At 44.6% G+C, this 21,311-nt stretch overlaps 1 protein-coding gene across 2 annotated transcripts in view; it reads left to right on the top strand.

Moving 5' to 3' along the window:
- The first annotated feature begins 6,934 nt into the window (after positions 1 to 6,934).
- Positions 6,935 to 21,311, top strand: part of plcxd2 (phosphatidylinositol-specific phospholipase C, X domain containing 2) — a 49,778-nt gene continuing 35,401 nt past the window's right edge. Inside the window, exon 1 of one of the 2 annotated variants that reach the window (XM_063051311.1) lies at positions 6,935 to 7,078. In XM_063051311.1, the coding sequence (XP_062907381.1) occupies positions 6,943 to 7,078 (136 nt within the window). In that variant the 5' untranslated portion in view covers positions 6,935 to 6,942. The remainder of the gene's footprint in view (positions 7,079 to 21,311) is intronic. The other variant, XM_063051312.1, reaches the window with a different exon arrangement.

Consider the following 21,311-nt stretch of genomic DNA (forward strand, 5'->3'; position numbering starts at 1 on the left):
CAGTCTAGGCAGCATCTCTAGGAAGAGGTACAGTCGACTTTTCAGGCCGAGACCCTACGTCAGGACTAACTGAGGGAAGCGTTAGTAAGAGATTTGAAAGTGGCGGGGGGGGGGGGAGAGATCCAAAATGATAGGAGAAGACAGGAGGGGGAGGGATGGAGCCAAGAGCTGAACAGGTGATTGGCAAAGGGGATATGAGAGGATCATGGGACAGGAGGCCCGGGGAGAAAGACAGGCGGGGGGGGGGAACCCAGAGGATGGGTAAGGGGTATAGTCAGAGGGACAGAGGGAGAAAAAGGAGAGTGACAGAAAGAATGTGTGTATAAAAATAAATAACGGATGGGGTACGAGGGGGAGATTGGGGCATTAGCGGAAGTTGGAGAAGTCAATGTTCATGCCATCAGGTTGGAGGCTACTCAGACATAAGGTGTTGTTCCTCCAACCTGAATGTGGCTTCATCTTTACAGTAGAGGAGGCCATGGATAGAAAGGGGAATGGGATGTGGGATTAAAGTGTGTGGCCACTGGGAGATCCTGCTTTCTCTGGCGGACAGAGCATAGGTGTTCAGCAAAGCGGTCTCCCAGTCTGCGTCGGGTCTCGCCAATATATAGAAGGCCACATCCGGAGCACTGGATGCAGTATATACAGTAGAGGAGGCCGTGGATAGACATGTCAGAAGGTGATGGGATGTGAAGTTAAAATGTGTGGCCACTGGGAGATCCTGCTTTCTCTGGCGGACAGGAGATCCTGCTTTCTCTGGCGGACAGAGCGTAGGTGTTCAGCAAAGCGGTCGCCCAGTCTGTGTGGGGTCTCACCAATATAAAATAGAGGAGGCCGTGGATAAAAAGGACTGTCCCCAGACAGTCCTTCCAGGTGAGGCGACACTTCACCTGTGAGTCAGCTGGAGTGATATACTGTGTCCGGTGCTCCCGATGTGGCCTTCTATATATTGGCAAGACCTGACGCAGACTGGGAGACCGCTTTGCTGAACATCTACGCTCTGTCCGCCAGAGAAAGCAGGATCTCCCAGTGGCCACACGTTTTAATTCCACATCCCATTCCCCTTCTGACATGCCTATCCACGGCCTCCTCTGCTGTAAAGATGAAGCCACACTCAGGTTGGAGGAACAACACCTTATATTCCGTATGGGTAGCCTCCAACCTGATGGCATGAACATTGACTTCTCTAACTTCCGCTAATGCCCCACCTCCCCATCGTACCCCATCCGTTATTTATTTTTAAACACACATTCTTTCTCTCTCTCTCCTTTTTCTCCCTCTGTCCCTCTGAATATACCCCTTGCCCATCCTCTGGGTTCCCCCCACCTTGTCTTTCTCATTAGGCCTCCTGTCCCATGATCCTCTCATATCGCTTTTGCCAATCACCTGTCCAGCTCTTGGCTCCATCCCACCTCTCCTGTCTTCTCCTATCATTTTGGATCTCCCCCTCCCCCTCCCACTTTCAAATCTCTTACTAACTCTTCCTTCAGTTAGTCCTGACGAAGGGTTTCGGCCTGAAACGTCGACTGTACCTCTTCCTAGAGATGCTGCCTGGCCTGCTGCGTTCACCAGCAATTTTGATGTGTGTTCCTAACAAGTTAGATTGTGATGCCAAGAGTCTATATTATTGTTTGAGAGGTCGGTTCAAGAGTCTGATAACAGAGGGATGGAAGCTGTCCTTGAGCCTGTGCGTTCAGGCTTTTGTATCTTCTGCCTTGATGAGAGGGGAGAAGAGAGCATGTCATAGTGGGTGGGGTGTGTGATTATATTGCCTGCTTTACAAAAGCAGTGCAAGGTATAGAGTCTGTAGAGGAGAGGCTGGTTCCTTTGATGTGCTGAGCTGTGTCCACAACCCTCTGCAGTTGCTTGTGGTCACATGCAGAGCAGTTGTCATACCAAACCATTATGCATCCAAACAGAATACTTTCTGCGCTGTGTCAGTAAAGATTGGCAAGAGTCGACAAGGACATGCTGAATTTCCTGAGGAAGTAGAGGCATTGGTGAGCTCTCTTGGCCATAATGTGATAGAACCAGGACGGTCTATTGGCAATTTTCACAGCTAGCAATTTGAAGCTCTCAACTTCAACACCGTTGATATAGATAGGGTGAAAGACCTTTAATCACTGTAAGACCATAAGGGATAGGAGCAGATTTAGACCATTTGGCTCATTGAATCTGCTCCACCATTCCATCATGTAAAATTTGCCAAGAATAATCATGGTCAAAGACCATGTTCACGCTCATCATACGACACGGCACGGAATAATGATGGTGATCAGCCTCTGATTTCAATAGACCAACATCTGGCCTCCACAGCAATGAATTCCACTGACGGACAAAGAAATCCCATCTCATCTCTCCTTTAAAGGGACATCCTTTTACTCAAGATTGATTTGAAACATCAGCTGTTCCTTCCTCCAATAATGCTGCCTAACCTGCTCAGAACATGCAACATTTCTATCTAGAGCCAGAAGCTGCTGGTTTCCCTCCCTGCTGGTGGTCTCTTCAGTCACTCCATGAGATAGAAAGTTCCACGTTCTAACCAACTTCTGACTGTAAAGTACCCCCAGTTGGACTGATTCCCTGGAGGAATCATTTGATATCTATCATGCTTTAGCTTTTCAATACATTATTCACCATCTACCGTAAGTATTCCAAATTCTAAAAGACAGCATGTTACTCTGAAACACTATTGATGTAACAAATTAGCTTTGCATTTCTCAACTTTTCTTGTCTGGATCATTAGGTGATCACACCAGGTGGTGGAATTTTGCATGGATTTTCTTACACTGACTAAACAATTCTGTCTGTTTGACATTCATTGCCATTACTGCTCATTGCATCTAACCACTGTGTTTTTTTTTCACCATTATCATGCCCACACAATAGAACCCCAGCCTCTGCAATTCAGGGGCAAATAATTTTACGTCATAAGTAAGACAATTTTTTCAAGGAAGTGCAATTGTTGCTACCCTTAAGCAACCAGATTTTAAATTCTTCCTCCAACAGAGTAAATAGGTTTTGTCTTTTTTAATCCAGCAATATTTAATCAAGTGTTGTAGAAATGTGGAGGTGATAACTGTGTGTGGGTGGGTGGGTGTGTGTGTGTGTACTGTGTGCATGTACGGGGTGACTGTGTATGTGTGTGTATAGGGGGGTGACTGTTGTGTGTGTGTAACTCTGCATTGTGTGTATAGGAGGTGACTGTATTGCTGTGTGGGTGTGTAACTCTGTACTGTGCGTGTATAGTGAAGTGACTGTGTTGCTCTATGGGTGTGTAAGGAGGTGACTGTGTTGTTCTGTGGGTGTGTAACTCTGTACTGTGTGTGTATAGTGAAGTGAGTGTGTTGCTCTGTGGGTGTGTAAGGAGGTGACTGTGTTGCTCTGTGGGTGTGTAACTCTGTACTGTGTGTGTATAGTGAAGTGACTGTGTTGCTCTGTGGGTGTGTAACTGTACTGTGTGTGTATAGTGAAGTGAGAGTGTTGCTCTGTGGGTGTGTGGGTGTGTAAGGAGGTGACTGTGTAACTCTACTGTGTGTGTATAGTGAAGTGACTATATTGCTCTGTGGGTGTGTAACTCTGTACTGTGTGTGTATAGTGAAGTGAGTGTGTTTCTCTGTGGGTGTGTAACTCTGTACTGTGTGTGTATAGTGAAGTGAGTGTGTTGCTCTGTGGGTGTGTAACTCTGTACTGTGAGTGTATAGTGGTGACTGTGTTGCTCTGTGGGTGTGTAAGGAGGTGACTGTGTTGTTCTGTGGGTGTGTAACTCTGTACTGTGTGTGTATAGTGAAGTGAGTGTGTTGCTCTGTGGGTATGTAACTCTGTACTGTGTGTGTATAGTGAAGTGACTGTGTTGCTCTGTGGGTGTGTAAATGTACTGTGTGTGTATAGTGAAGTGAGAGTGTTGCTCTGTGGGTGTGTAACTCAGTACTGTGTGTATATAGTGAAGTGAATGTGTTGTTCTGTGGGTGTGTAAGGAGGTGACTGTGTAACTCTACTGTGTGTGTATAGTGAAGTGACTATATTGCTCTGTGGGTGTGTAACTCTGTACTGTGTGTATAGTGAAGTGAGTGTGTTTCTCTGTGGGTGTGTAACACTGTACTGTGAGTGTATAGTGGTGACTGTGTTGCTCTGTGGGTGTGTAAGGAGGTGACTGTGTTGTTCTGTGGGTGTATAGTGAAGTGAGTGTGTTGCTCTGTGGGCGTGTAACTCGGTACTGTGTGTATATAGTGAAGTGACTGTGTTGCTCTGTGGGTGTGTAAGGAGGTGACTGTGTAACTCTACTGTGTGTGTATAGTGAATTGACTATTTTGCTCTGTGGGTGTGTAACTCTGTACTGTGTGTGTATAGTGAAGTGAGTGTGTTGCTCTGTGGGCATGTAACTCGGTACTGTGTGTATATAGTGAAGTGACTGTGTTTCTTTGTTGGTGTGTAACTCTGTACTGTGTGTGTATAGTGAAGTGACTGTGTTGCTCTGTGGGTGTGTAACTGTACTGTGTGTGTATAGTGAAGTGAGAGTGTTGCTCTGTGGGTGTGTAACTCGGTACTGTGTGTATATAGTGAAGTGACTGTGTTGTTCTGTCGGTGTGTAAGGAGGTGAATGTGTAACTCTACTGTGTGTGTATAGTGAAGTGACTATATTGCTCTGTGGGTGTGTAACTCTGTACTGTGTGTATAGTGAAGTGAGTGTGTTTCTCTGTGGGTGTGTAACACTGTACTGTGAGTGTATAGTGGTGACTGTGTTGCTCTGTGGGTGTGTAAGGAGGTGACTGTGTTGTTCTGTGGGTGTATAGTGAAGTGAGTGTGTTGCTCTGTGGGCGTGTAACTCGGTACTGTGTGTATATAGTGAAGTGACTGTGTTGCTCTGTGGGTGTGTAAGGAGATGACTGTGTTGCTCTGTGGGTGTGTAACTCTGTACTGTGTGTATAGTGAAGTGACTGTATTGCTCTGTGGGTGTGTAACTGTACTGTGTGTGTATAGTGAAGTGAGAGTGTTGCTCTGTGGGTGTGTAACTCGGTACTGTGTGTATATAGTGAAGTGAGTGTGTTGCTGTGTGGGTGTGTAAGGAGGTGACTGTGTAACTCTACTGTGTGTGTATAGTGAATTGACTATTTTGCTCTGTGGGTGTGTAACTCTGTACTGTGTGTGTCTAGTGAAGTATGTGTGTTGCTCTGTAGGTGTGTAAGGAGGTGATTGTGTTGTTCTGTGGGTGTATAGTGAAGTGAGTGTGTTGCTCTGTGGGTGTGTAACTCGGTACTGTGTGTATATAGTGAAGTGACTGTGTTGCTCTGTGGGTGTGTAAGGAGATGACTGTGTTGCTCTGTGGGTGTGTAACTCTGTACTGTGTGTATAGTGAAGTGACTGTGTTGCTCTGTGGGTGTGTAACTGTACTGTGTGTGTATAGTGAAGTGAGAGTGTTGCTCTGTGGGTGTGTAACTCGGTACTGTGTGTATATAGTGAAGTGAGTGTGTTGCTCTGTGGGTGTGTAAGGAGATGACTGTGTTGCTCTGTGGGTGTGTAACTCTGTACTGTGTGTATAGTGAAGTGACTGTGTTGCTCTGTGGGTGTGTAACTGTACTGTGTGTGTATAGTGAAGTGAGAGTGTTGCTCTGTGGGTGTGTAACTCGGTACTGTGTGTATATAGTGAAGTGAGTGTGTTGCTCTGTGGGTGTGTAAGGAGGTGACTGTGTTATTCTGTGGGTGTGTAACTCTGTACTGTGTGCGTATACTGAAGTGAGTGTGTTGCTCTGTGGGTGTGTAACTCTGTACTGTGTGCGTATACTGAAGTGAGTGTGTTGCTCTGTGGGCGTGTAACTCTGTACTGTGTGTGTATAGTGAAGTGTCTGTGTTGCTTTGTGGGTGTGTAAGGAGGTGACTGTGTTGCTCTGTGGGCGTGTAACTCTACTGTGTGTGTATAGTGAAGTGTCTGTGTTGCTTTGTGGGTGTGTAAGGAGGTGAATGTGTTGCTCTGTGGGTGTGTAACTGTACTGTGTGTGTATAGTGAAGTGTGTGGGTTGCTCTGTGGGTGTGTAACTCTGTACTGTGTGTGTATGGTGAAGTGACTGTTGCTCTGTGGGTGTGTAAGGAGGTGATCGTGTTATTCTGTGGGTGTGTAACTCTGTACTGTGTGCGTATACTGAAGTGAGTGTGTTGCTGTGGGCGTGTAACTCTACTGTGTGTGTCTAGTGAAGTATGTGTGTTGCTCTGTGGGTGTGTAACGAGGTGACTGTGTTATTCTGTGGGTGTGTAACTCTGTACTGTGTGTATAGTGAAGTGACTGTATTGCTCTGTGGGTGTGTAACTGTACTGTGTGTGTATAGTGAAGTGAGAGTGTTGCTCTGTGGGTGTGTAACTCGGTACTGTGTGTATATAGTGAAGTGAGTGTGTTGCTCTGTGGGTGTGTAACGAGGTGACTGTGTTATTCTGTGGGTGTGTAACTCTGTACTGTGTGTATAGTGAAGTGACTGTATTGCTCTGTGGGTGTGTAACTGTACTGTGTGTGTATAGTGAAGTGAGAGTGTTGCTCTGTGGGTGTGTAACTCGGTACTGTGTGTATATAGTGAAGTGAGTGTGTTGCTCTGTGGGTGTGTAACGAGGTGACTGTGTTATTCTGTGGGTGTGTAACTGTACTGTGCGCGTATACTGATGTGAGTGTGTTGCTCTGTGTGTGTGTATGGTGAAGTGAGTGTTGCTCTGTGGGTGTGTAACTGTACTGTGTGTATAGTGAAGTGACTATATTGCTCTGTGGTGTGTAAGGAGGTGACTGTGTTGCTCTGTGGGTGTGTAACTACTGTGTTGCTCTGTAGTGTGTAAGGAGATGACTGTGTTGCTCTGTGGGTGTGTCCCACGCCCGCCCCTTGAGTCGTGATGACGGCCGTGTCGGATTACCCCGGAAACTGGTGGCTCCTCCCCCGCCCCATCCAGTGTGCCGGCGGCGAGCTGATGGCGGCCAGGCTGCGGGATGGTTGGGGTCGTTTAGTGCGGCCGGTGCCCAGCTCGGGGAAACCGCATGCAGACTGGATGGGCTGCCTCCCACCGGCGCTCTGTGACTTGCCCCTCGCCAATCTGGCCGTGCCCGGTAAGTGTCCGCCCGAGGCGAGGTTCCGATATTGCCTGGTGACCGAGTCTAAACTGGGATTAAACTGGCTGTGCGCAGTGTATGTACCGTGTACAACCTGTGCAGACCAGCACCCACACAATGCATTACGTGTAACCTGTCACTATGGACACAGCAGTTACATTTGCTAATATGTATGTGCTGCGTGTTGTCTGTGTCTCTACATTATCCGGCCTGCGTTTGTACCGTCTACCCCTGCGTGCCATTGTGTATTGTAGTATATTGTATGTAGCTGTTTATTAGCTTCAGTTTATCAGCGTTAGCTGTAGGTGTTTGTCCAGTGTTAAAATGCATCTGATCAGTTCAGCTCTGTGGGGGTAAAGGTGCCTGGCAGTTGAATTGTTGCTGATTGTTACCTGCCTGTGCTGGTATTATCTGGCGAATCTTCTTTATGAATTATCCCGTGGCTCTTTCTTGTTCCAGACTGTGCAATCTACAACCATTACACCAATGTTCTATTTAGGTTTACTGCCACTTCTCTAGTTTTATTCTGCTCCGTGCTAACTTTGACAGCATTGCCTTTTTGCTGGCAGCGTTGTTTCGTGTCGCTGTTGCAAGTAAATAGTGTGTTTCTGGGGTGCACCATCTCTGACCGACTCCTTAATTCATATTAGAACTCCTTCCTCAGCAGTAGAAAATTATTGACGAGCAAAGAGCCTGTACTTTTAATACACATTTTTAATAAAGATAATGTTTCAGGTACTTACAACCTACTGTTAAATATTTTGTAAGCAAACACAAATGACAGCACAATAAGGTGACATTTTTAATTGTTAAATTTGTCTGAACTTTCGTACTGACGGTATGCGATCAACTGGAACGCGTTGCAGTATTCTTCAGGTAATTTTAGTAATTCAGGTAAGGGGCAGAGATTGTTTTTCGGTGTCGTCTGTCACAGGTATCAGTTTTACACTGATAACTAATTAGATCGCGTTAGTATTTTGTGTCCTGCTCCCTTCCGACAGATGGTCGCAGTCAGTCACCTCCTCGTTTCAACACTGATTGTCCCCCATGGAACTCATTTGAAGGAACTGTTGAGAAACAGTGGGTGTTTGTGTGCGGTTTGATCTTGTGCTCGTTAATGAATGCGGTTGGTAAACATGAGGATGTACCAGTTAATTAGAAGCCGAGTGATACGTGTGTCCTTGCAACCTGTGCAAAAGTAGGAATTCCTGCTCAGGTAAAGGCAGAAAATGCTGGAAATACTTAGCAAGTCAGGTAGTGTCTGTGGAGAGAGAGGGAAGGTTCACATTCGGATTGATGACATTTCCTAAAACTGACAACGATTAGAGGACAAGTGTAGAATATAGTACAAAACTCACAGTGTGCTGAACTCATCATTTAAATGCCTGACTAAGCTAATCCCTTCCATATCCTTCCATTCTCTGCCTGTGGCTGTCTAGAAGCCTCCTCAATGCCTCTATCACATTTGCCTTTACCACAACCACCCCTGGCAACATATTCCAGGCATCTGCCTCTCTGTGTTTTATTTAAAAAACTTGTCCCATATATCTCCTTTGAACTTGCCCTCCCTCACCTCAATACATGGCCTTAATATTTATTAATACTCATTTTAACGGGATTGAAATTCAGAAGCAACCCCGGAGGTACTAGAGCTGATTACTGAGGCCACAGGATATAATTTACAGGACCTGTGGGATCATTGGAGTATGTTTTTAGTATGCAGTGAGGGAATCTTTGTTGTAGGACCATTGTCAGTCTTTTCTCATAGAAATCATTCCAAGCAAAATAGCACTGCTGTATATTTGTAGGAACTCACAGACAACTACGCTCAGTACTCCCAAGTGTGGCCACATCGGAACCCTATACAACCCCAGCAAGAGTTAAACGGAAAATGTTGCAGATACTGGATCTGGAATTGAAAACAGAACATTCTGGAAGCAGTCAGCAGGTCAGGCAACACAATCAGAGAGAGAAATAGTTAATGTTTCATCACAACGGAGAAACATTAGAAACTGAGCATACTTTAGCAGAAAAGTGGAAACACAGAGAGAACAAACATTGTTTGTGGTGGAGTGACTGAGAGGCTGAATGACTCGGAGTGGGTGGTGATGGTGTAATTGTTAATCTGAGGGGAAGATCTGATGGTGGACAGTGTAATTGTTAATCTGAGGGGAGGATCTGATGGTGATAGTGTAATTGTTAATCTGAGGGGAGGCTCTTCTTTCAGTTAGTTCTGACGAAGGGTCTCGGCCCGAAACGTCAACTGTACCTCTTCCTAGAGATGCTGCCTGGCCTGCTGCGTTCACCAGCAACTTTAATGTGTGTTGCTTGAATTTCCAGCATCTGCAGATTTCCTCGTGTTTGCGTTTTTAAAAAAACGAGATGAAAACTCTTTTCTCAATTCTTGGACCATATTCACAAAAATGCCTGGATCTTGATCTTTACTTTTTTGAAAAGTGGGAAAATGTGCACAATTTCCTTTTTGAAGTTGACACTCCCACATTTGCAGCTTTCTTTCAAAGACCACAATGTGACCATACATCTCACGTATCAGCTGATTTTTTCCTTGAAGTTGTAAATTCAAGTTATTTAAATGAGATCTAACGTCCACAAGAAATGCCAAGGTTGCAAGCCAATCAGGATCACGAAAATGTGAAGCATCCTCATTTTTGCTTTCAAGGAATATTGCCACCTCTTCATGCAATGCAAATACTCTTTCCAGCATTGACCGTCAGCTAAGCCAGTGTACATTGCAGAAATAAGCCAGGTCCGCATATTCTGCCTCCGTATCCAACAAAATCTGCTGAAACTGGCAATGATTCAATCCATGAGATAGGATCAAATTCATTGCCTTCACAACAATGTCCATAACATCCTTTAATTTCAAAGACTTGGCCCATAATGCCTCTTGATGGATAATGCAATGAATTTTAACCAGTTTCTGTGCGATTCCAAGGTTTTCCATTTGTCTTTGCAGCAATGCGAAGATGCCTTTTTTCTGTCCCACCATTGCTGGTGCCCCATCAGTTGTGATGCCAATTAGCTTCGACACATTAAGTTTCATTTTTGACATCATTTTCAACAAAGCTTCAAAAATGTCTGCTCCAGTAACCGTGTCCTTCATAGGAATTAATTGAATAAACTCTTCAAAAATTTGAAACGTTGAGGTTACTCCTTGCACAAACACTGCAAGTTGAGCAGTGTCTCTCAAGTCTGTGCTCACATTAAGCGCAATTGAAAAAAATTGCAATTCGTTGCAGGCATCCCTTAAACAACTTTCAACTGGCCGTGTGATCGTTCTTGCTGACAGACTGATAGATGCAAATAAAGATTTCTTTTCAGGACAAGCAATATCCACCACTGCCAGTTTCTTTGACAAACTCTCCACCTGGAAAGGCTTCATCCTTTCTGCAATATGTTTTGAGACTTCGTAGCTGGTACGGGTATTTCCTTTATTTTCACTGCTTTTCTTGGCAAAAAATTACGTTTGTTTTCCGAAACTAGCTTTCATTTGCTCAACTTCATCTTTCCTTGCTTGCCTAGTAAATTTGTTTAAATTTCCACTATGGCAGGTCTTGTAATGTCGCCTGATATTCGCCACCTTCTTCACAGCAACATTTTCTAGGCACACCTGCGCATGCACAGATTGTATCTAATACATATTAATAAGGTAGTCTGCCTTCCCGTCATTCGTATATATCAGTGTTTGGTTTGGAACAAAATGGAACCTGGGGCCAGTGTAACAAGATGCCATGCATGTCCATCAGTGTGGTCGCGTGAAACACTCAGAATAAGGAAAAATCGCTCGCGGGCCAGATAAGCATAGTATCCCAATACAGTATTTGCTGGTGGGCTGGTCAAAATAACCCCGCGGGCCGTAGGTTGCTTACCCCTGTGATAGTGAATAGTGTAGTTGTTGATCTGAGGGGAAGATCTGATGGTGATAGTGTAATTGTTGATCTGAGGGGAAGATCTGATGGTGATAGTGTAATTGTTCATCTGAGGGGAAGATCTGATGGTGATAGTGTAATTGTTGATCTGAGGGGAAGATCTGATAGTGATAGTGTAATTGTTGATCTGAGGGGAAGATCTGATTGTGAATCTCCTTCAAGATGACAGAAAGGGAGCTGGTGGGGTCAAAGGTAAACTTTTTCATTGCTGGGAGGGGAAGGACAGATATCAACAAGAATGAGCCGGGAATGAATGGTTTAACTCATGAGGAGAGTTTGATGCCTCTGGGCCTATACTCATCAAATAGAACACACACACAACAGTACATCACAGTACAGGCTATTTGGCTCACAGTGATGGGCTACACCAAGGTCAATATAACCCTTCCTTTTCACCGAGCCCTCCATTTTTTATCATCCATGTTTCTAGCTAGGAGTCTTTACCTTTACCTCTACCTCCACCCCAGGTAGCACCTTATATGTACTCTCTGTGTTTCCAAAAAAACTAATCCCTCCCCCCTCCCTCCCCCTCATACTTTCCCCCAATCACATTAAAATTATGCCCTCTCTTCTTAGCCATTTCCACCCTGAGGAAAAAGTTTCTGGCTATCCACTTGATCTTCTACACTTCCATCAAGTCACGTTTCACCCTTCACTCTGGGGTGAAAAGCCCCAGCTCACTCAATCTATCCTCATATGAAATGCTCCAGGCAGCATTCAGTAAATCTCTTCTGCATCCTCTCTTAAGCTTCCACATCCTTCCTATAATGAGGCAAGCAGAACAGAACGCAATATTCCTAGTGTGGTCTGACCAGAGTTTTAGAGAGCTGCATCATTACGTTGTGACGCTTGAACTCAATCCCTGACTGACGAAGGCCAACACACCATATACCTTCTTCACCACCCTATCAACTTGTATGGCAACTTTGAGGGATCAATGGACATGGACACCGAGATGCCCTGTTCCTCCACACTGTTAAGAATCCAGCCATTAACCCTGTATCCTGCCTTCAAGTTTGACTTTCCAAAGTGAATCACTTCACATTTTTTCGTTGAACTCGTCTGCCTCTTCTCAGCCCAGCTTCATGTCCTATCAATGTCCTGTCATACAGACATCCCACCTCTCCCAGAAGTTCTGGGAGTCTCCCGCATATTAATAGTGGCTCCCTGATGCCTGCAAATTATATACAATATCACGGAAATCAATTTTTTTGAGAGTGAGTGAGAAGAGAAAGCAAGAGCGAGCGCACGAGCAAGAGAGAGAGGGAGCGCAAGAGTGACCACGAGAGAGAGAGAGAGAGAGAGAGAGCACGAGCAAGAGCGTGCCATGGCACAGTGTTCCAAAAAAAAGAAAATATAAAATGTACGTCACCCCAGACTACACTAAAGTGTACCCCTGCCTAATAGGGGTCAAAATAGTGACAGTGTTGCTCGCTGCGCTGTTTGCAACAGTGACTTTTCTATTGCCTAAATGACTGTAAGAGACATGTTGAGGTGAGTTTAACAGGTGTCATTTGTTCATTAGCATAGCTAACGTTATTTAAACCAGCTGGCTAGCTGCTAACATCTGTTGCAGACATCCCACCTCTCCCAGAAGTTCCGGGTGTCTCCTGCAAATTGATGGTGCTACATCCCTGAAATGAGTTTCTGCAGGGTGGGATGTCTGTGTCATAACATATGACGACTTTCTACACTATCCACAACACCACCAATCTGAAAACTTACTAACCCAGCCCTCTACTTCCTCATAAGGGTCATTTATAAAAATCACAAAGCACAGGGGTCTGAGAATAGATCTCTGGAATGCCACTAGTCAGTGATCTTCAAACAAATTTATTATCAAGGTGTGTATATGTCACCAAATACTAGCATGAGATTCATGTTCTTGCAGGCATTCACAGTAGAACAAAGAAATAGAACAGAATCAGCCCAAAGAGTGACAAACAACCAAAGTGTAAATAAATAAATTAATAGATAGATAAATAATACTGAGAACATGAGGTGTCACGTCCTTGGTGAGTCAGTTCAGATTTGAGGTGAGTGAGGTTATCCACTCTGGTTCAGGAGCCTGGTGGTTGCAGGGTGATAACTGTTCCTGATGTCGTGGGACCTAAGTTTCCTGTACCTCCTTCCTGATAACAGTTGTGAGAAGACAGCCTGGTCTGGGTGATCAATTTCTTGATAGATGCTGCTTTCTTGTGGCTGGGCCTCTTCTGATGTGGTCAGTGGTGTGGAGGGCTTTTCCTGTGATGTCTGGGCTATATCCACCACTTTTTGTAGGCTTTCCTGTTTTTGGTTATCAGTAGTTCCATCCCAGGCTCCACCTATTATCACCCTCTGCCTTTTGTGGGCAGTCAATCCTGAATCCACACAGCCAGGTTCCCCTGGAATCTTGGAAGCATCCTGGTAAATCTCCTCTGCACCCTCTCTAAAGCTCCCACAGCCTTTCTATAATGCAGCGACTAAAACTGAACACAATATTCCAAGTGTGGTCTAACCACGGTCTTATAGAGTTGCAACATTACCTCATGACTCAACTCAATCTCCCGATTAGTAAAAACCAACACACCATATGCATTCTTAAGCAACTTGTGCGGCAACTTTGAGGGATCCATGGACGTGGACCCCAAGATCCCTCTCTTACTCCACAGTACTGAGGATTCTGCCATTAACCTTGCATTCTGTCTTCAAATTCAACCTTTCTATGTGAATCACTAAATACTTTTCTGGGCTGAATCTCTGCCCATGTTTCGTTGTAACCTATGACAACATTATACACTATTTACAACTCTGCCAAACTTTGTGTCAGCTGCCAATTTACTAACACAGCCTCCACTTCCTCATCCAAGTCATTTATAAAAATCACAAAGAGTAGGACACCCAGAGCAGATCCTTGAGGAATACAACTGATCACTGACTTCCAGACAGAATCTAACATCACCCTTTGCTTTCTATGGAGAAGCCAATTCTCTTTTTTTGTAGTTTATTTTTTATTGAATTTCATCATCAAACAAACATTTCCATAAGATGTATTTCAGATACTGTACATATATATCATATAGTCATATTTGTCACAAATCTCCACATAATATTTATCTGAGGTATACATTTAGAGAAAGGAGAGGAAAGAAAGAACAATCGAAAGAAGAAAACTATGTACAGAGTAGGGAGTGATCTTTTTTACAACATATTCATTGACTTGTGAGAATAAGATCAGGCTTTGAGGTGTTATGTAGTTAAACCATTTTTTCCAGTATGAATAAAGTTGTTTCAACTTATGATTAACAGATGCTGTTATCTTCTGCATTTTGTAAATGTCCATTGTAATTTCCATCCATTCATTTAAAGTTGGGCTCTCCTGTGATAACCATTTCCTGGTAAGGGTCTTTTTACCAGCCATCAGCTGGTGAAATTCATTAAATATTTATCTCTTTTCAACCATTCCTGAGGGATATACCCAAAATATATGGTCTTACTCTCTAAAGGTATTTCACATTTAGAGACGTCTTGTCGGGCATTATGTATCCCACTCCAATAGTCTTTGATAATGGGGCATTTCCAGAAAATATGATAATAGTTCGCATTTTGATTTCCACAATTTCTCCAGCAAACAGGGAGGTTACTATCATAATGGAATTTCTGAGAGGGTGTAATAAAATATCTTATCAAGTTTTTCCACCCGAACTCCCTCCATTTCTGTGAACTGGTACACTTCCATTGATACCTCCATATTATTGTCCAGTCTTCCTCAAATATTATTATCCCTCCTTCCTTCTCCCATTTTGTTTTAATGTATGAAGTTGAATGTGTTTTAAGATTTGACAAACCCTTATACACGCTTGAAATTATTTTACTACCGTTGTCTGAATGAGAAGCCCATTCTTAATCCACACAGCCAATTTTCTCTGGATCGCACCTCTCCTGATTTTCTCAATGCACCTACCATGGGAAGCATTATCAAACTCCTCATTAAAATCTATATACACTACATCCACTGCCCTACCTTCATCAATATGCGTCGTCACAACCTCAAAGGCATGACCTGCCCCTCTTGAAGCTACCCCTAATCAGACTATGCTACTCCAAATGCTCATAAACCCTCTTCTAAGAATTTAATCAAATAATTTGCCCACCACTGGTCTGTAATTTCCAGGGTTATACCTATCCCCTTTATTGGACAAAGGAATAACATTTGCTCCCTCCGATCTTCCTATGACCAGTGAGAACACAAGGCTTTGGGGTTCTAATGTTTTTCTGTCATTCATTCTTTGGGGGTTTTTATTGTTTCGTGGATGTCTGTGAAGAGTAAGAATTTCAGGTTGTATTCTGTCTACATTCTCTGAATTTAAATGGAACCAATGAATCCACTGAAGATCATTGCCAAAAGTGCAGCAATCTCTTCCCTCACCTCCTGTAGTAACCTGGAGCATCTCCTATTCAGCCCTGGAATTTAGTACATTCTCCTCCTTAGCAGGAACCTGCTCTAACATATCATTTTGCTTTATGCTGTCCTCACAAATGTCAAGGTCCCTTTCAATGATGAATACTGAAGCAAGGTATTCATTACAGACTTCCACTACCATCTTTGACTCCAGGCACATTTTCTTTTTTATCCTCGATCAGTCATATCCTCACTCTAGTCATCCTTCCGTTCTTCACATACATGTAAAACATTTTGTGGTGTCCTTAATCGTACTTCTGCCCCCTTTTAGCTCTCCTTGGTGTACTCTGAAATTTCTTCCTAGCTACTTTGTAACCCCAGACCCATGGCCAATTTTTGCTTCTGAAGATTTCACCCTGTGCCTCAGTGGGACAAACCTGTCCAGAACCCTATGCGAGTCCCCTCGAAATAACCTCCCACATTTCCATTGTGAACTTTAAATGTCTGTACTTACTCCTAGTTCAGTTTGGTACCTCAAGTTAAACTCTACGAGCCAGTATCCTCCTTGAGGTTAGTCAGTTTTCTAATCTACATGTTCTACAATAATACAACTTCACAACCAAATTTGATAAATATAAGATTTTAAAAAACTGGAAATTTTCAGCAGGTGTGACAAAGAAACTGAGTTTAATTTTCAGGTCAATGGTCTTTTAACAAAACGAGAAGGGTTAGCCACAATCCTCCAGCTAATAGTTCTCAATAATTGCCAAGCCTGTCTCTGTAGGCTTTCGTCTTTGCGGTTCAGTCAATCTGAGTTGTAAACTGTCTCTCATAATTAAGACACTTACAGTACAGCCTACCAGTCAGTCATTGGTATTGGGTTACTATTGTCACACCTACCATGATACAGTGAAAAGCTGTTTGTTTGTGTTTTTTCCAGACAGACTATTCCATAAATGACACTGAGGTGGTATAAAAGGGAAGAAAACAGTATGCAGAATAGAGTGTTACTGTTACAGAGAAAATGCAGTGTAGTTAGGCAAATGAAGTGCAAGAGCCACGAGTAGGTAGATTGGCAGATGAAGTGTTCATTTTCATTGCACAGGAGTTTGAGAACAGTGGGATAGAAGCTGTCCTGAGCCAGGTGGTATGTGTTTTTGAGCTTTTGTATCTTCTGCCCAATGCAGGGGGAAGCGGAAGAGAGAATGACCTGGGTGGGGCTGATCCTTGATTATCTTGGGCAACATGAAGTGTTGTGACTGTGAGTAAGTCACTGGAGAAGCTGGTGGATATGAAAGGCTTTATTCATCACGACAAACAAACATTCTCTTGGAGACTTTCTTGATGGTTTCTCCCAAACTCAACATATATCACATTCTTATACCCTTCAGATCAAAGGTATGACAGGTGATCCAATACAATCACCATAGATACAAATTGTTCCTTTGAGGAACATATTTATAGTGGAAACATGTTGTAATCGGTAGACACCTCTGTAAATGCCTTTGTCCTGGACAAACTAATTCACACAGATATTCTTAAAAGTTCTGAGGACACAGATCCAGACTCCTGAGATTATTGTGAGGGTTGACTCTCTGAGTTCTGAAATCCCCCCAACGATTCACAGATCATAAACACAAGAGATTCTGCAGATGCTGGAAATCCAAAGCAACACACACAAAATGCTGGAGGAACTCAGCAGGTCAGGCAGTGTCTATGGACATGAATGAACAGTCAACTTTTGGGGCCAAGACCCTTCTTCAGGAACAGAAAGAAAGGGGGAAGATGCCAGAATAAAAAGGTGACGGGGAGGGGAAGGAGGATAGCTGGAAGGTAAGAGGTGAAGCCAGGTGGGTGGGAAAGGTAGAGGGCTAGAGATGAAAGAATCAAATAGGAGATGAGAATGGACCACAGGAAAAAGGGAAGCAGGAGGGGACCAAGGGGAAGGTGACAGGCAGCAGAGAAGAGGTAAGAGGCCAGATTGGGGAATAGAAGGAGGAGGGAGGGGGAGGGAAAATAATTTTACCGGTAGGAGAAATTGATATTCATGCCATCTGGTCGGAGGCTACCTGGATGGAGTATAAGGTGTTGGTCCTCCACCTGAAGGTGGGCTGACCGTGGCACAAGAGGAGGCCTTGGACGGACATGTGGCAATGGGAATAGGAATAAAAAAAGTTTGGTCACCAGAAAGTTCCACTTTTGGCAGATGGAGCATAGATGCTCGATGAAGAGATCCTCCAATTTATGATGGGTCTCACCAATCCAGATTGGGAGCACTGGATACAATAGATGATGCCAGCAGAGTCGCAGGTGAAGTATTGCCTCATCTGGAAGAACTGTCTGGGGCCCTGAATGGAAGTGAAGGAGGTTGTTGCTCTTTGGCTGCTTGCGTGGATAAGTGCCGGGAGGGAGAAAGGGGCAAGGGAATCACGGAGGAAGCAATCCCTGTGGAAAGCAGAGGGGTGGAGGGGTAAAGATGTGTTTGGTGGTAGGATCCCTTTGGAGACAACGTAAGTTGTGGAGAATGATTTGTTGAATCCGGAGACTCATGGCGTGGTAGGTGAGGGCAAGAGGAACTCAATCACCATTAAGGCAGCATGAAGATGGGGTGGGCATCCATGTTCAGGAAATGGAGGAGATGTGGGTGAGGACAGTATCAATGATGGAGGAAGGGAACCCCCGTTCTTTGAAGAAGAAGGGGATCTCTGATGCCCTGGAATGGAAGGCCGCGGCCTGGGAACAGATGCGGCAGAGTTGAATAAATTGACGAAAGAGAATGGCATTTTTACAAGAGATGGGGTGGGAAGAGATATAATCAAGATAACTGTGGGAATTGGTAGGTTTATATAAGATGTTGGATGACAGTTTGTTTTCAGAGATGGAGCCAGTGAGATCGAGAAAGGGGAGGGGGGTGTCAGAAATGGACCGAGTGAACTTAAGGGCAGGGTGGAAGTTGAAGGCAAAGTTGATGAAATTGACGAGCTCTGCATGGGTGCATGGAGCAGCACAAATGCAGTCATCAATGTAGTGGAGAAAGAGTTGGGGAGCATTACCAGGAAAGGCTTGGAACAAGGACTGTTGTACGTAGCCAGCAAAAAGGCAGACATATCTGGGGCCCATGGCTACCCTCTGAGTCTGGAGAAAGTGGGAGGAGCCAAAGGGATCCTTGTCGAGGGCGGGGACTGGTTCTGCGGTCGTTGTCGAGGGTGGGGACCGGTTCTGCGGTCGTTGTCGAGGGTGGGGACCAGTTCTGCGGTCGTTGTCAAGGGTGGGGACCGGTTCCGTGATCGTTGTCATGGATGGGGATCGGATCTGTGGTCGTTGTCGAGGGTGGGGACTGGTTCCGTGACCGTTGTCGAGGGTGGGGACCGGTTCTGCGTTCGTTGTCGAGGGTGGCGACCAGTTCTGCCAGACAGAGGAGGCTGGTGGTGGAGGGGACCCAGTTGGTTCTTTCATTGATACAGAAGCGGAGAGTTTCAAGGCCTTAATGGGGTATTCAGTGTATAGGGACTGGACATCCATGATGAAATGAGGCGGTCAGGGCCAGGGAATGGAAAGTTACTGAGGGGATCGAGAACGTGAGAAGTGTCGCGGATGTGGGTGGGAAGAGACTGAACCAAAGGGGGAACTGAACAGAATCGAGGAATGAGGACACGAGTTCAGTGGGGCAGGAGCAGGTGGAGGCAATAGGCCTACCTGGACAGTCAGGTTTGTGGATCTTGGGTAGGGGTAGAATCAGACAGTGCAGGGTAAGGGGACTACGAGTTTGGTGTCAGTGGGTAGGAGTTCTCCAGAGTTGATGAGGTCTGATATGATGGTCCGGAGAACGGTCCCCTTCGAGGGGTAGGTATGAAGAGGTGTCCAAGAGTCGCCGCCTGCCCTCAGCAAGGTAGAAGTCAGTCTGGCACACTACAACAGCTACCCCTTTGTTTATGAGATTAATAGTAAGGTTAGGATTGGTGCCGAGACAGTGAGGGCAGTATGTTCAGAGGGGGATAGGCTTGGGGGAGGAGAAAGAAGTGCTGAAGGCAAATTGGTTGATGTCTTGTTGGTCATTTGAGATGAAAAGATCCACAGCAGGCGGGGAGTCAGAGTGGAGTGTCTAAGAGGAGGAGGACTGGAGATGGGGGAAAGGATCATCAGTTTGGGGTGGGCAATTCTTGCCAAAGAAGTGGGCTTGGAGGTGCAGGCTATGGAAGAACTCAGTATCATGGCGGGCGAGGAACTCAGTAAGATGCGGGTGAAGGGGGCCAAGGGTAAGGCGCTTGGTGAGGACTGAACGTTCTGACTCAGAGAGGGGGAGAGGTGAAGAAACAGGAAGGAGTAGAGCTGGGATCAGATCAGCTATTTGATGTGCTTAGTGATAATATCAGTCTGGTCTGCAAGCTTCCTGAACTTGCTTACAATAATGCAAATAACTGCAGTTTTGCCATAAGATGGTTTCTGTGGTGCAACTGTAAAGGTTAGTGAGGGTCATTGGAGACATTCCAAATTTCCTTCACCTTCTGAGGAAGCAGAAAGACTGGCACACTTTCTTGGACATAGCATCCTTGTCGTCGGACCAGGACAATTGTAAGTGATACTTACACCTTAGAACTTGAAGATCACAACCACTTGCACCTCCGAGGCATTGATACAGACAGATGTTTACTCCTACCTGCTTCCTGAAGTTAATGACCAGTTCCCTTGGTTTGCTGACATTGAGGGAATGTGTTTTGTTTGACACCAGGTCACTGTATTCTCCAACTCCTTATTAGACAGTAACTGCAGAAAACAAGGACCAATAAAGACCAGTGAGATTGTTATTTTCTATCACATTAATTAGGCTACATTCCATTGACAAATGTAAGGTGGTGTCTGCTTGTAATATGTATGCAAAATTTCCATATGCAGCTGTAGTCATTCATCCATTATTTGTATGTGCAGTCACTTAAATCACTAATTAACGCGTCTGGACCATGGAATAATACTTATGTCTCAACCATCCACACCTGTTATGCCACATTTAGTCAGCAGGCATCTACTCCCTTTCGGAAAAAGTGTAGGATGAGTCATTCCCAATGAAGAAGGGGGAATGACTTACCTTGATGCCAGGCTCTCTCCACTCTGTCAGACCTCTGAGTCCCACTGGTCTGGTTCGACTGAACTCACAGCCTGTTTATATCAAAAGTCAGTGTGTTTTCAGTGTATTTAAACTTGAAACAATGCAATAATTTGTAGCAGGTAAACAATCATTCAAATTTCTATATTTTGTCATGTTACTCAAAATCTCTTATTTTTTTGCGTTCTGATCTTCCAATTGTTTAAAGTTGCTCTTGCATCAGGTGCCAGTTATGTTTTGTTAGCGTGTGTGTGTGTGTGTGTGTGTGTGTGCGTGTGTGTGCGTGTGTGTGCATACGCACGCGTATGAATTTCATGAGTTGTGGATCTTCCTTCCAAAGGTAGTGGAATCAGAGAGGTGCAGCATGAGAACAAGCCTTTCAGCACATCAACTCTGTGCTGACCACTCATCTTACATTCCCGTCAACTCCCTGCACACATCGGGCAGGTACATTGTTGAGTTAACCTGCATTTGGGAGGAATGCAGAACACCGTGGTTTCCTCCCACAGTCCAAAGGTGTACTGATTAGTGGGTTATTTTGTGTTGTGATTAGGTTAGATTTAAATCAGTGAGCTGCTGGGCAGCACAGCTTGGTGTAAATAATTAAATGTAATCTGTATTTTCATGTACATGTTTGTATGTTGTGGCAACTTCACACAGAATGAAGCCTCAGTTCATGTAGGTTAACACAAAGTGTGGCTGCAGTTGTTTTACATACTATTTCCATATTACCGTATTTCCATGAGGAAAATGCAGCCTGATTGTGTTCCTGGTTCCAGGCCGTGGTTTTGTAAGTCC

The sequence above is a fragment of the Mobula hypostoma genome, chromosome 6, assembly GCF_963921235.1.
Source record: "Mobula hypostoma chromosome 6, sMobHyp1.1, whole genome shotgun sequence".
In the NCBI taxonomy this organism is placed as follows: Eukaryota; Metazoa; Chordata; class Chondrichthyes; order Myliobatiformes; family Myliobatidae; genus Mobula; species Mobula hypostoma.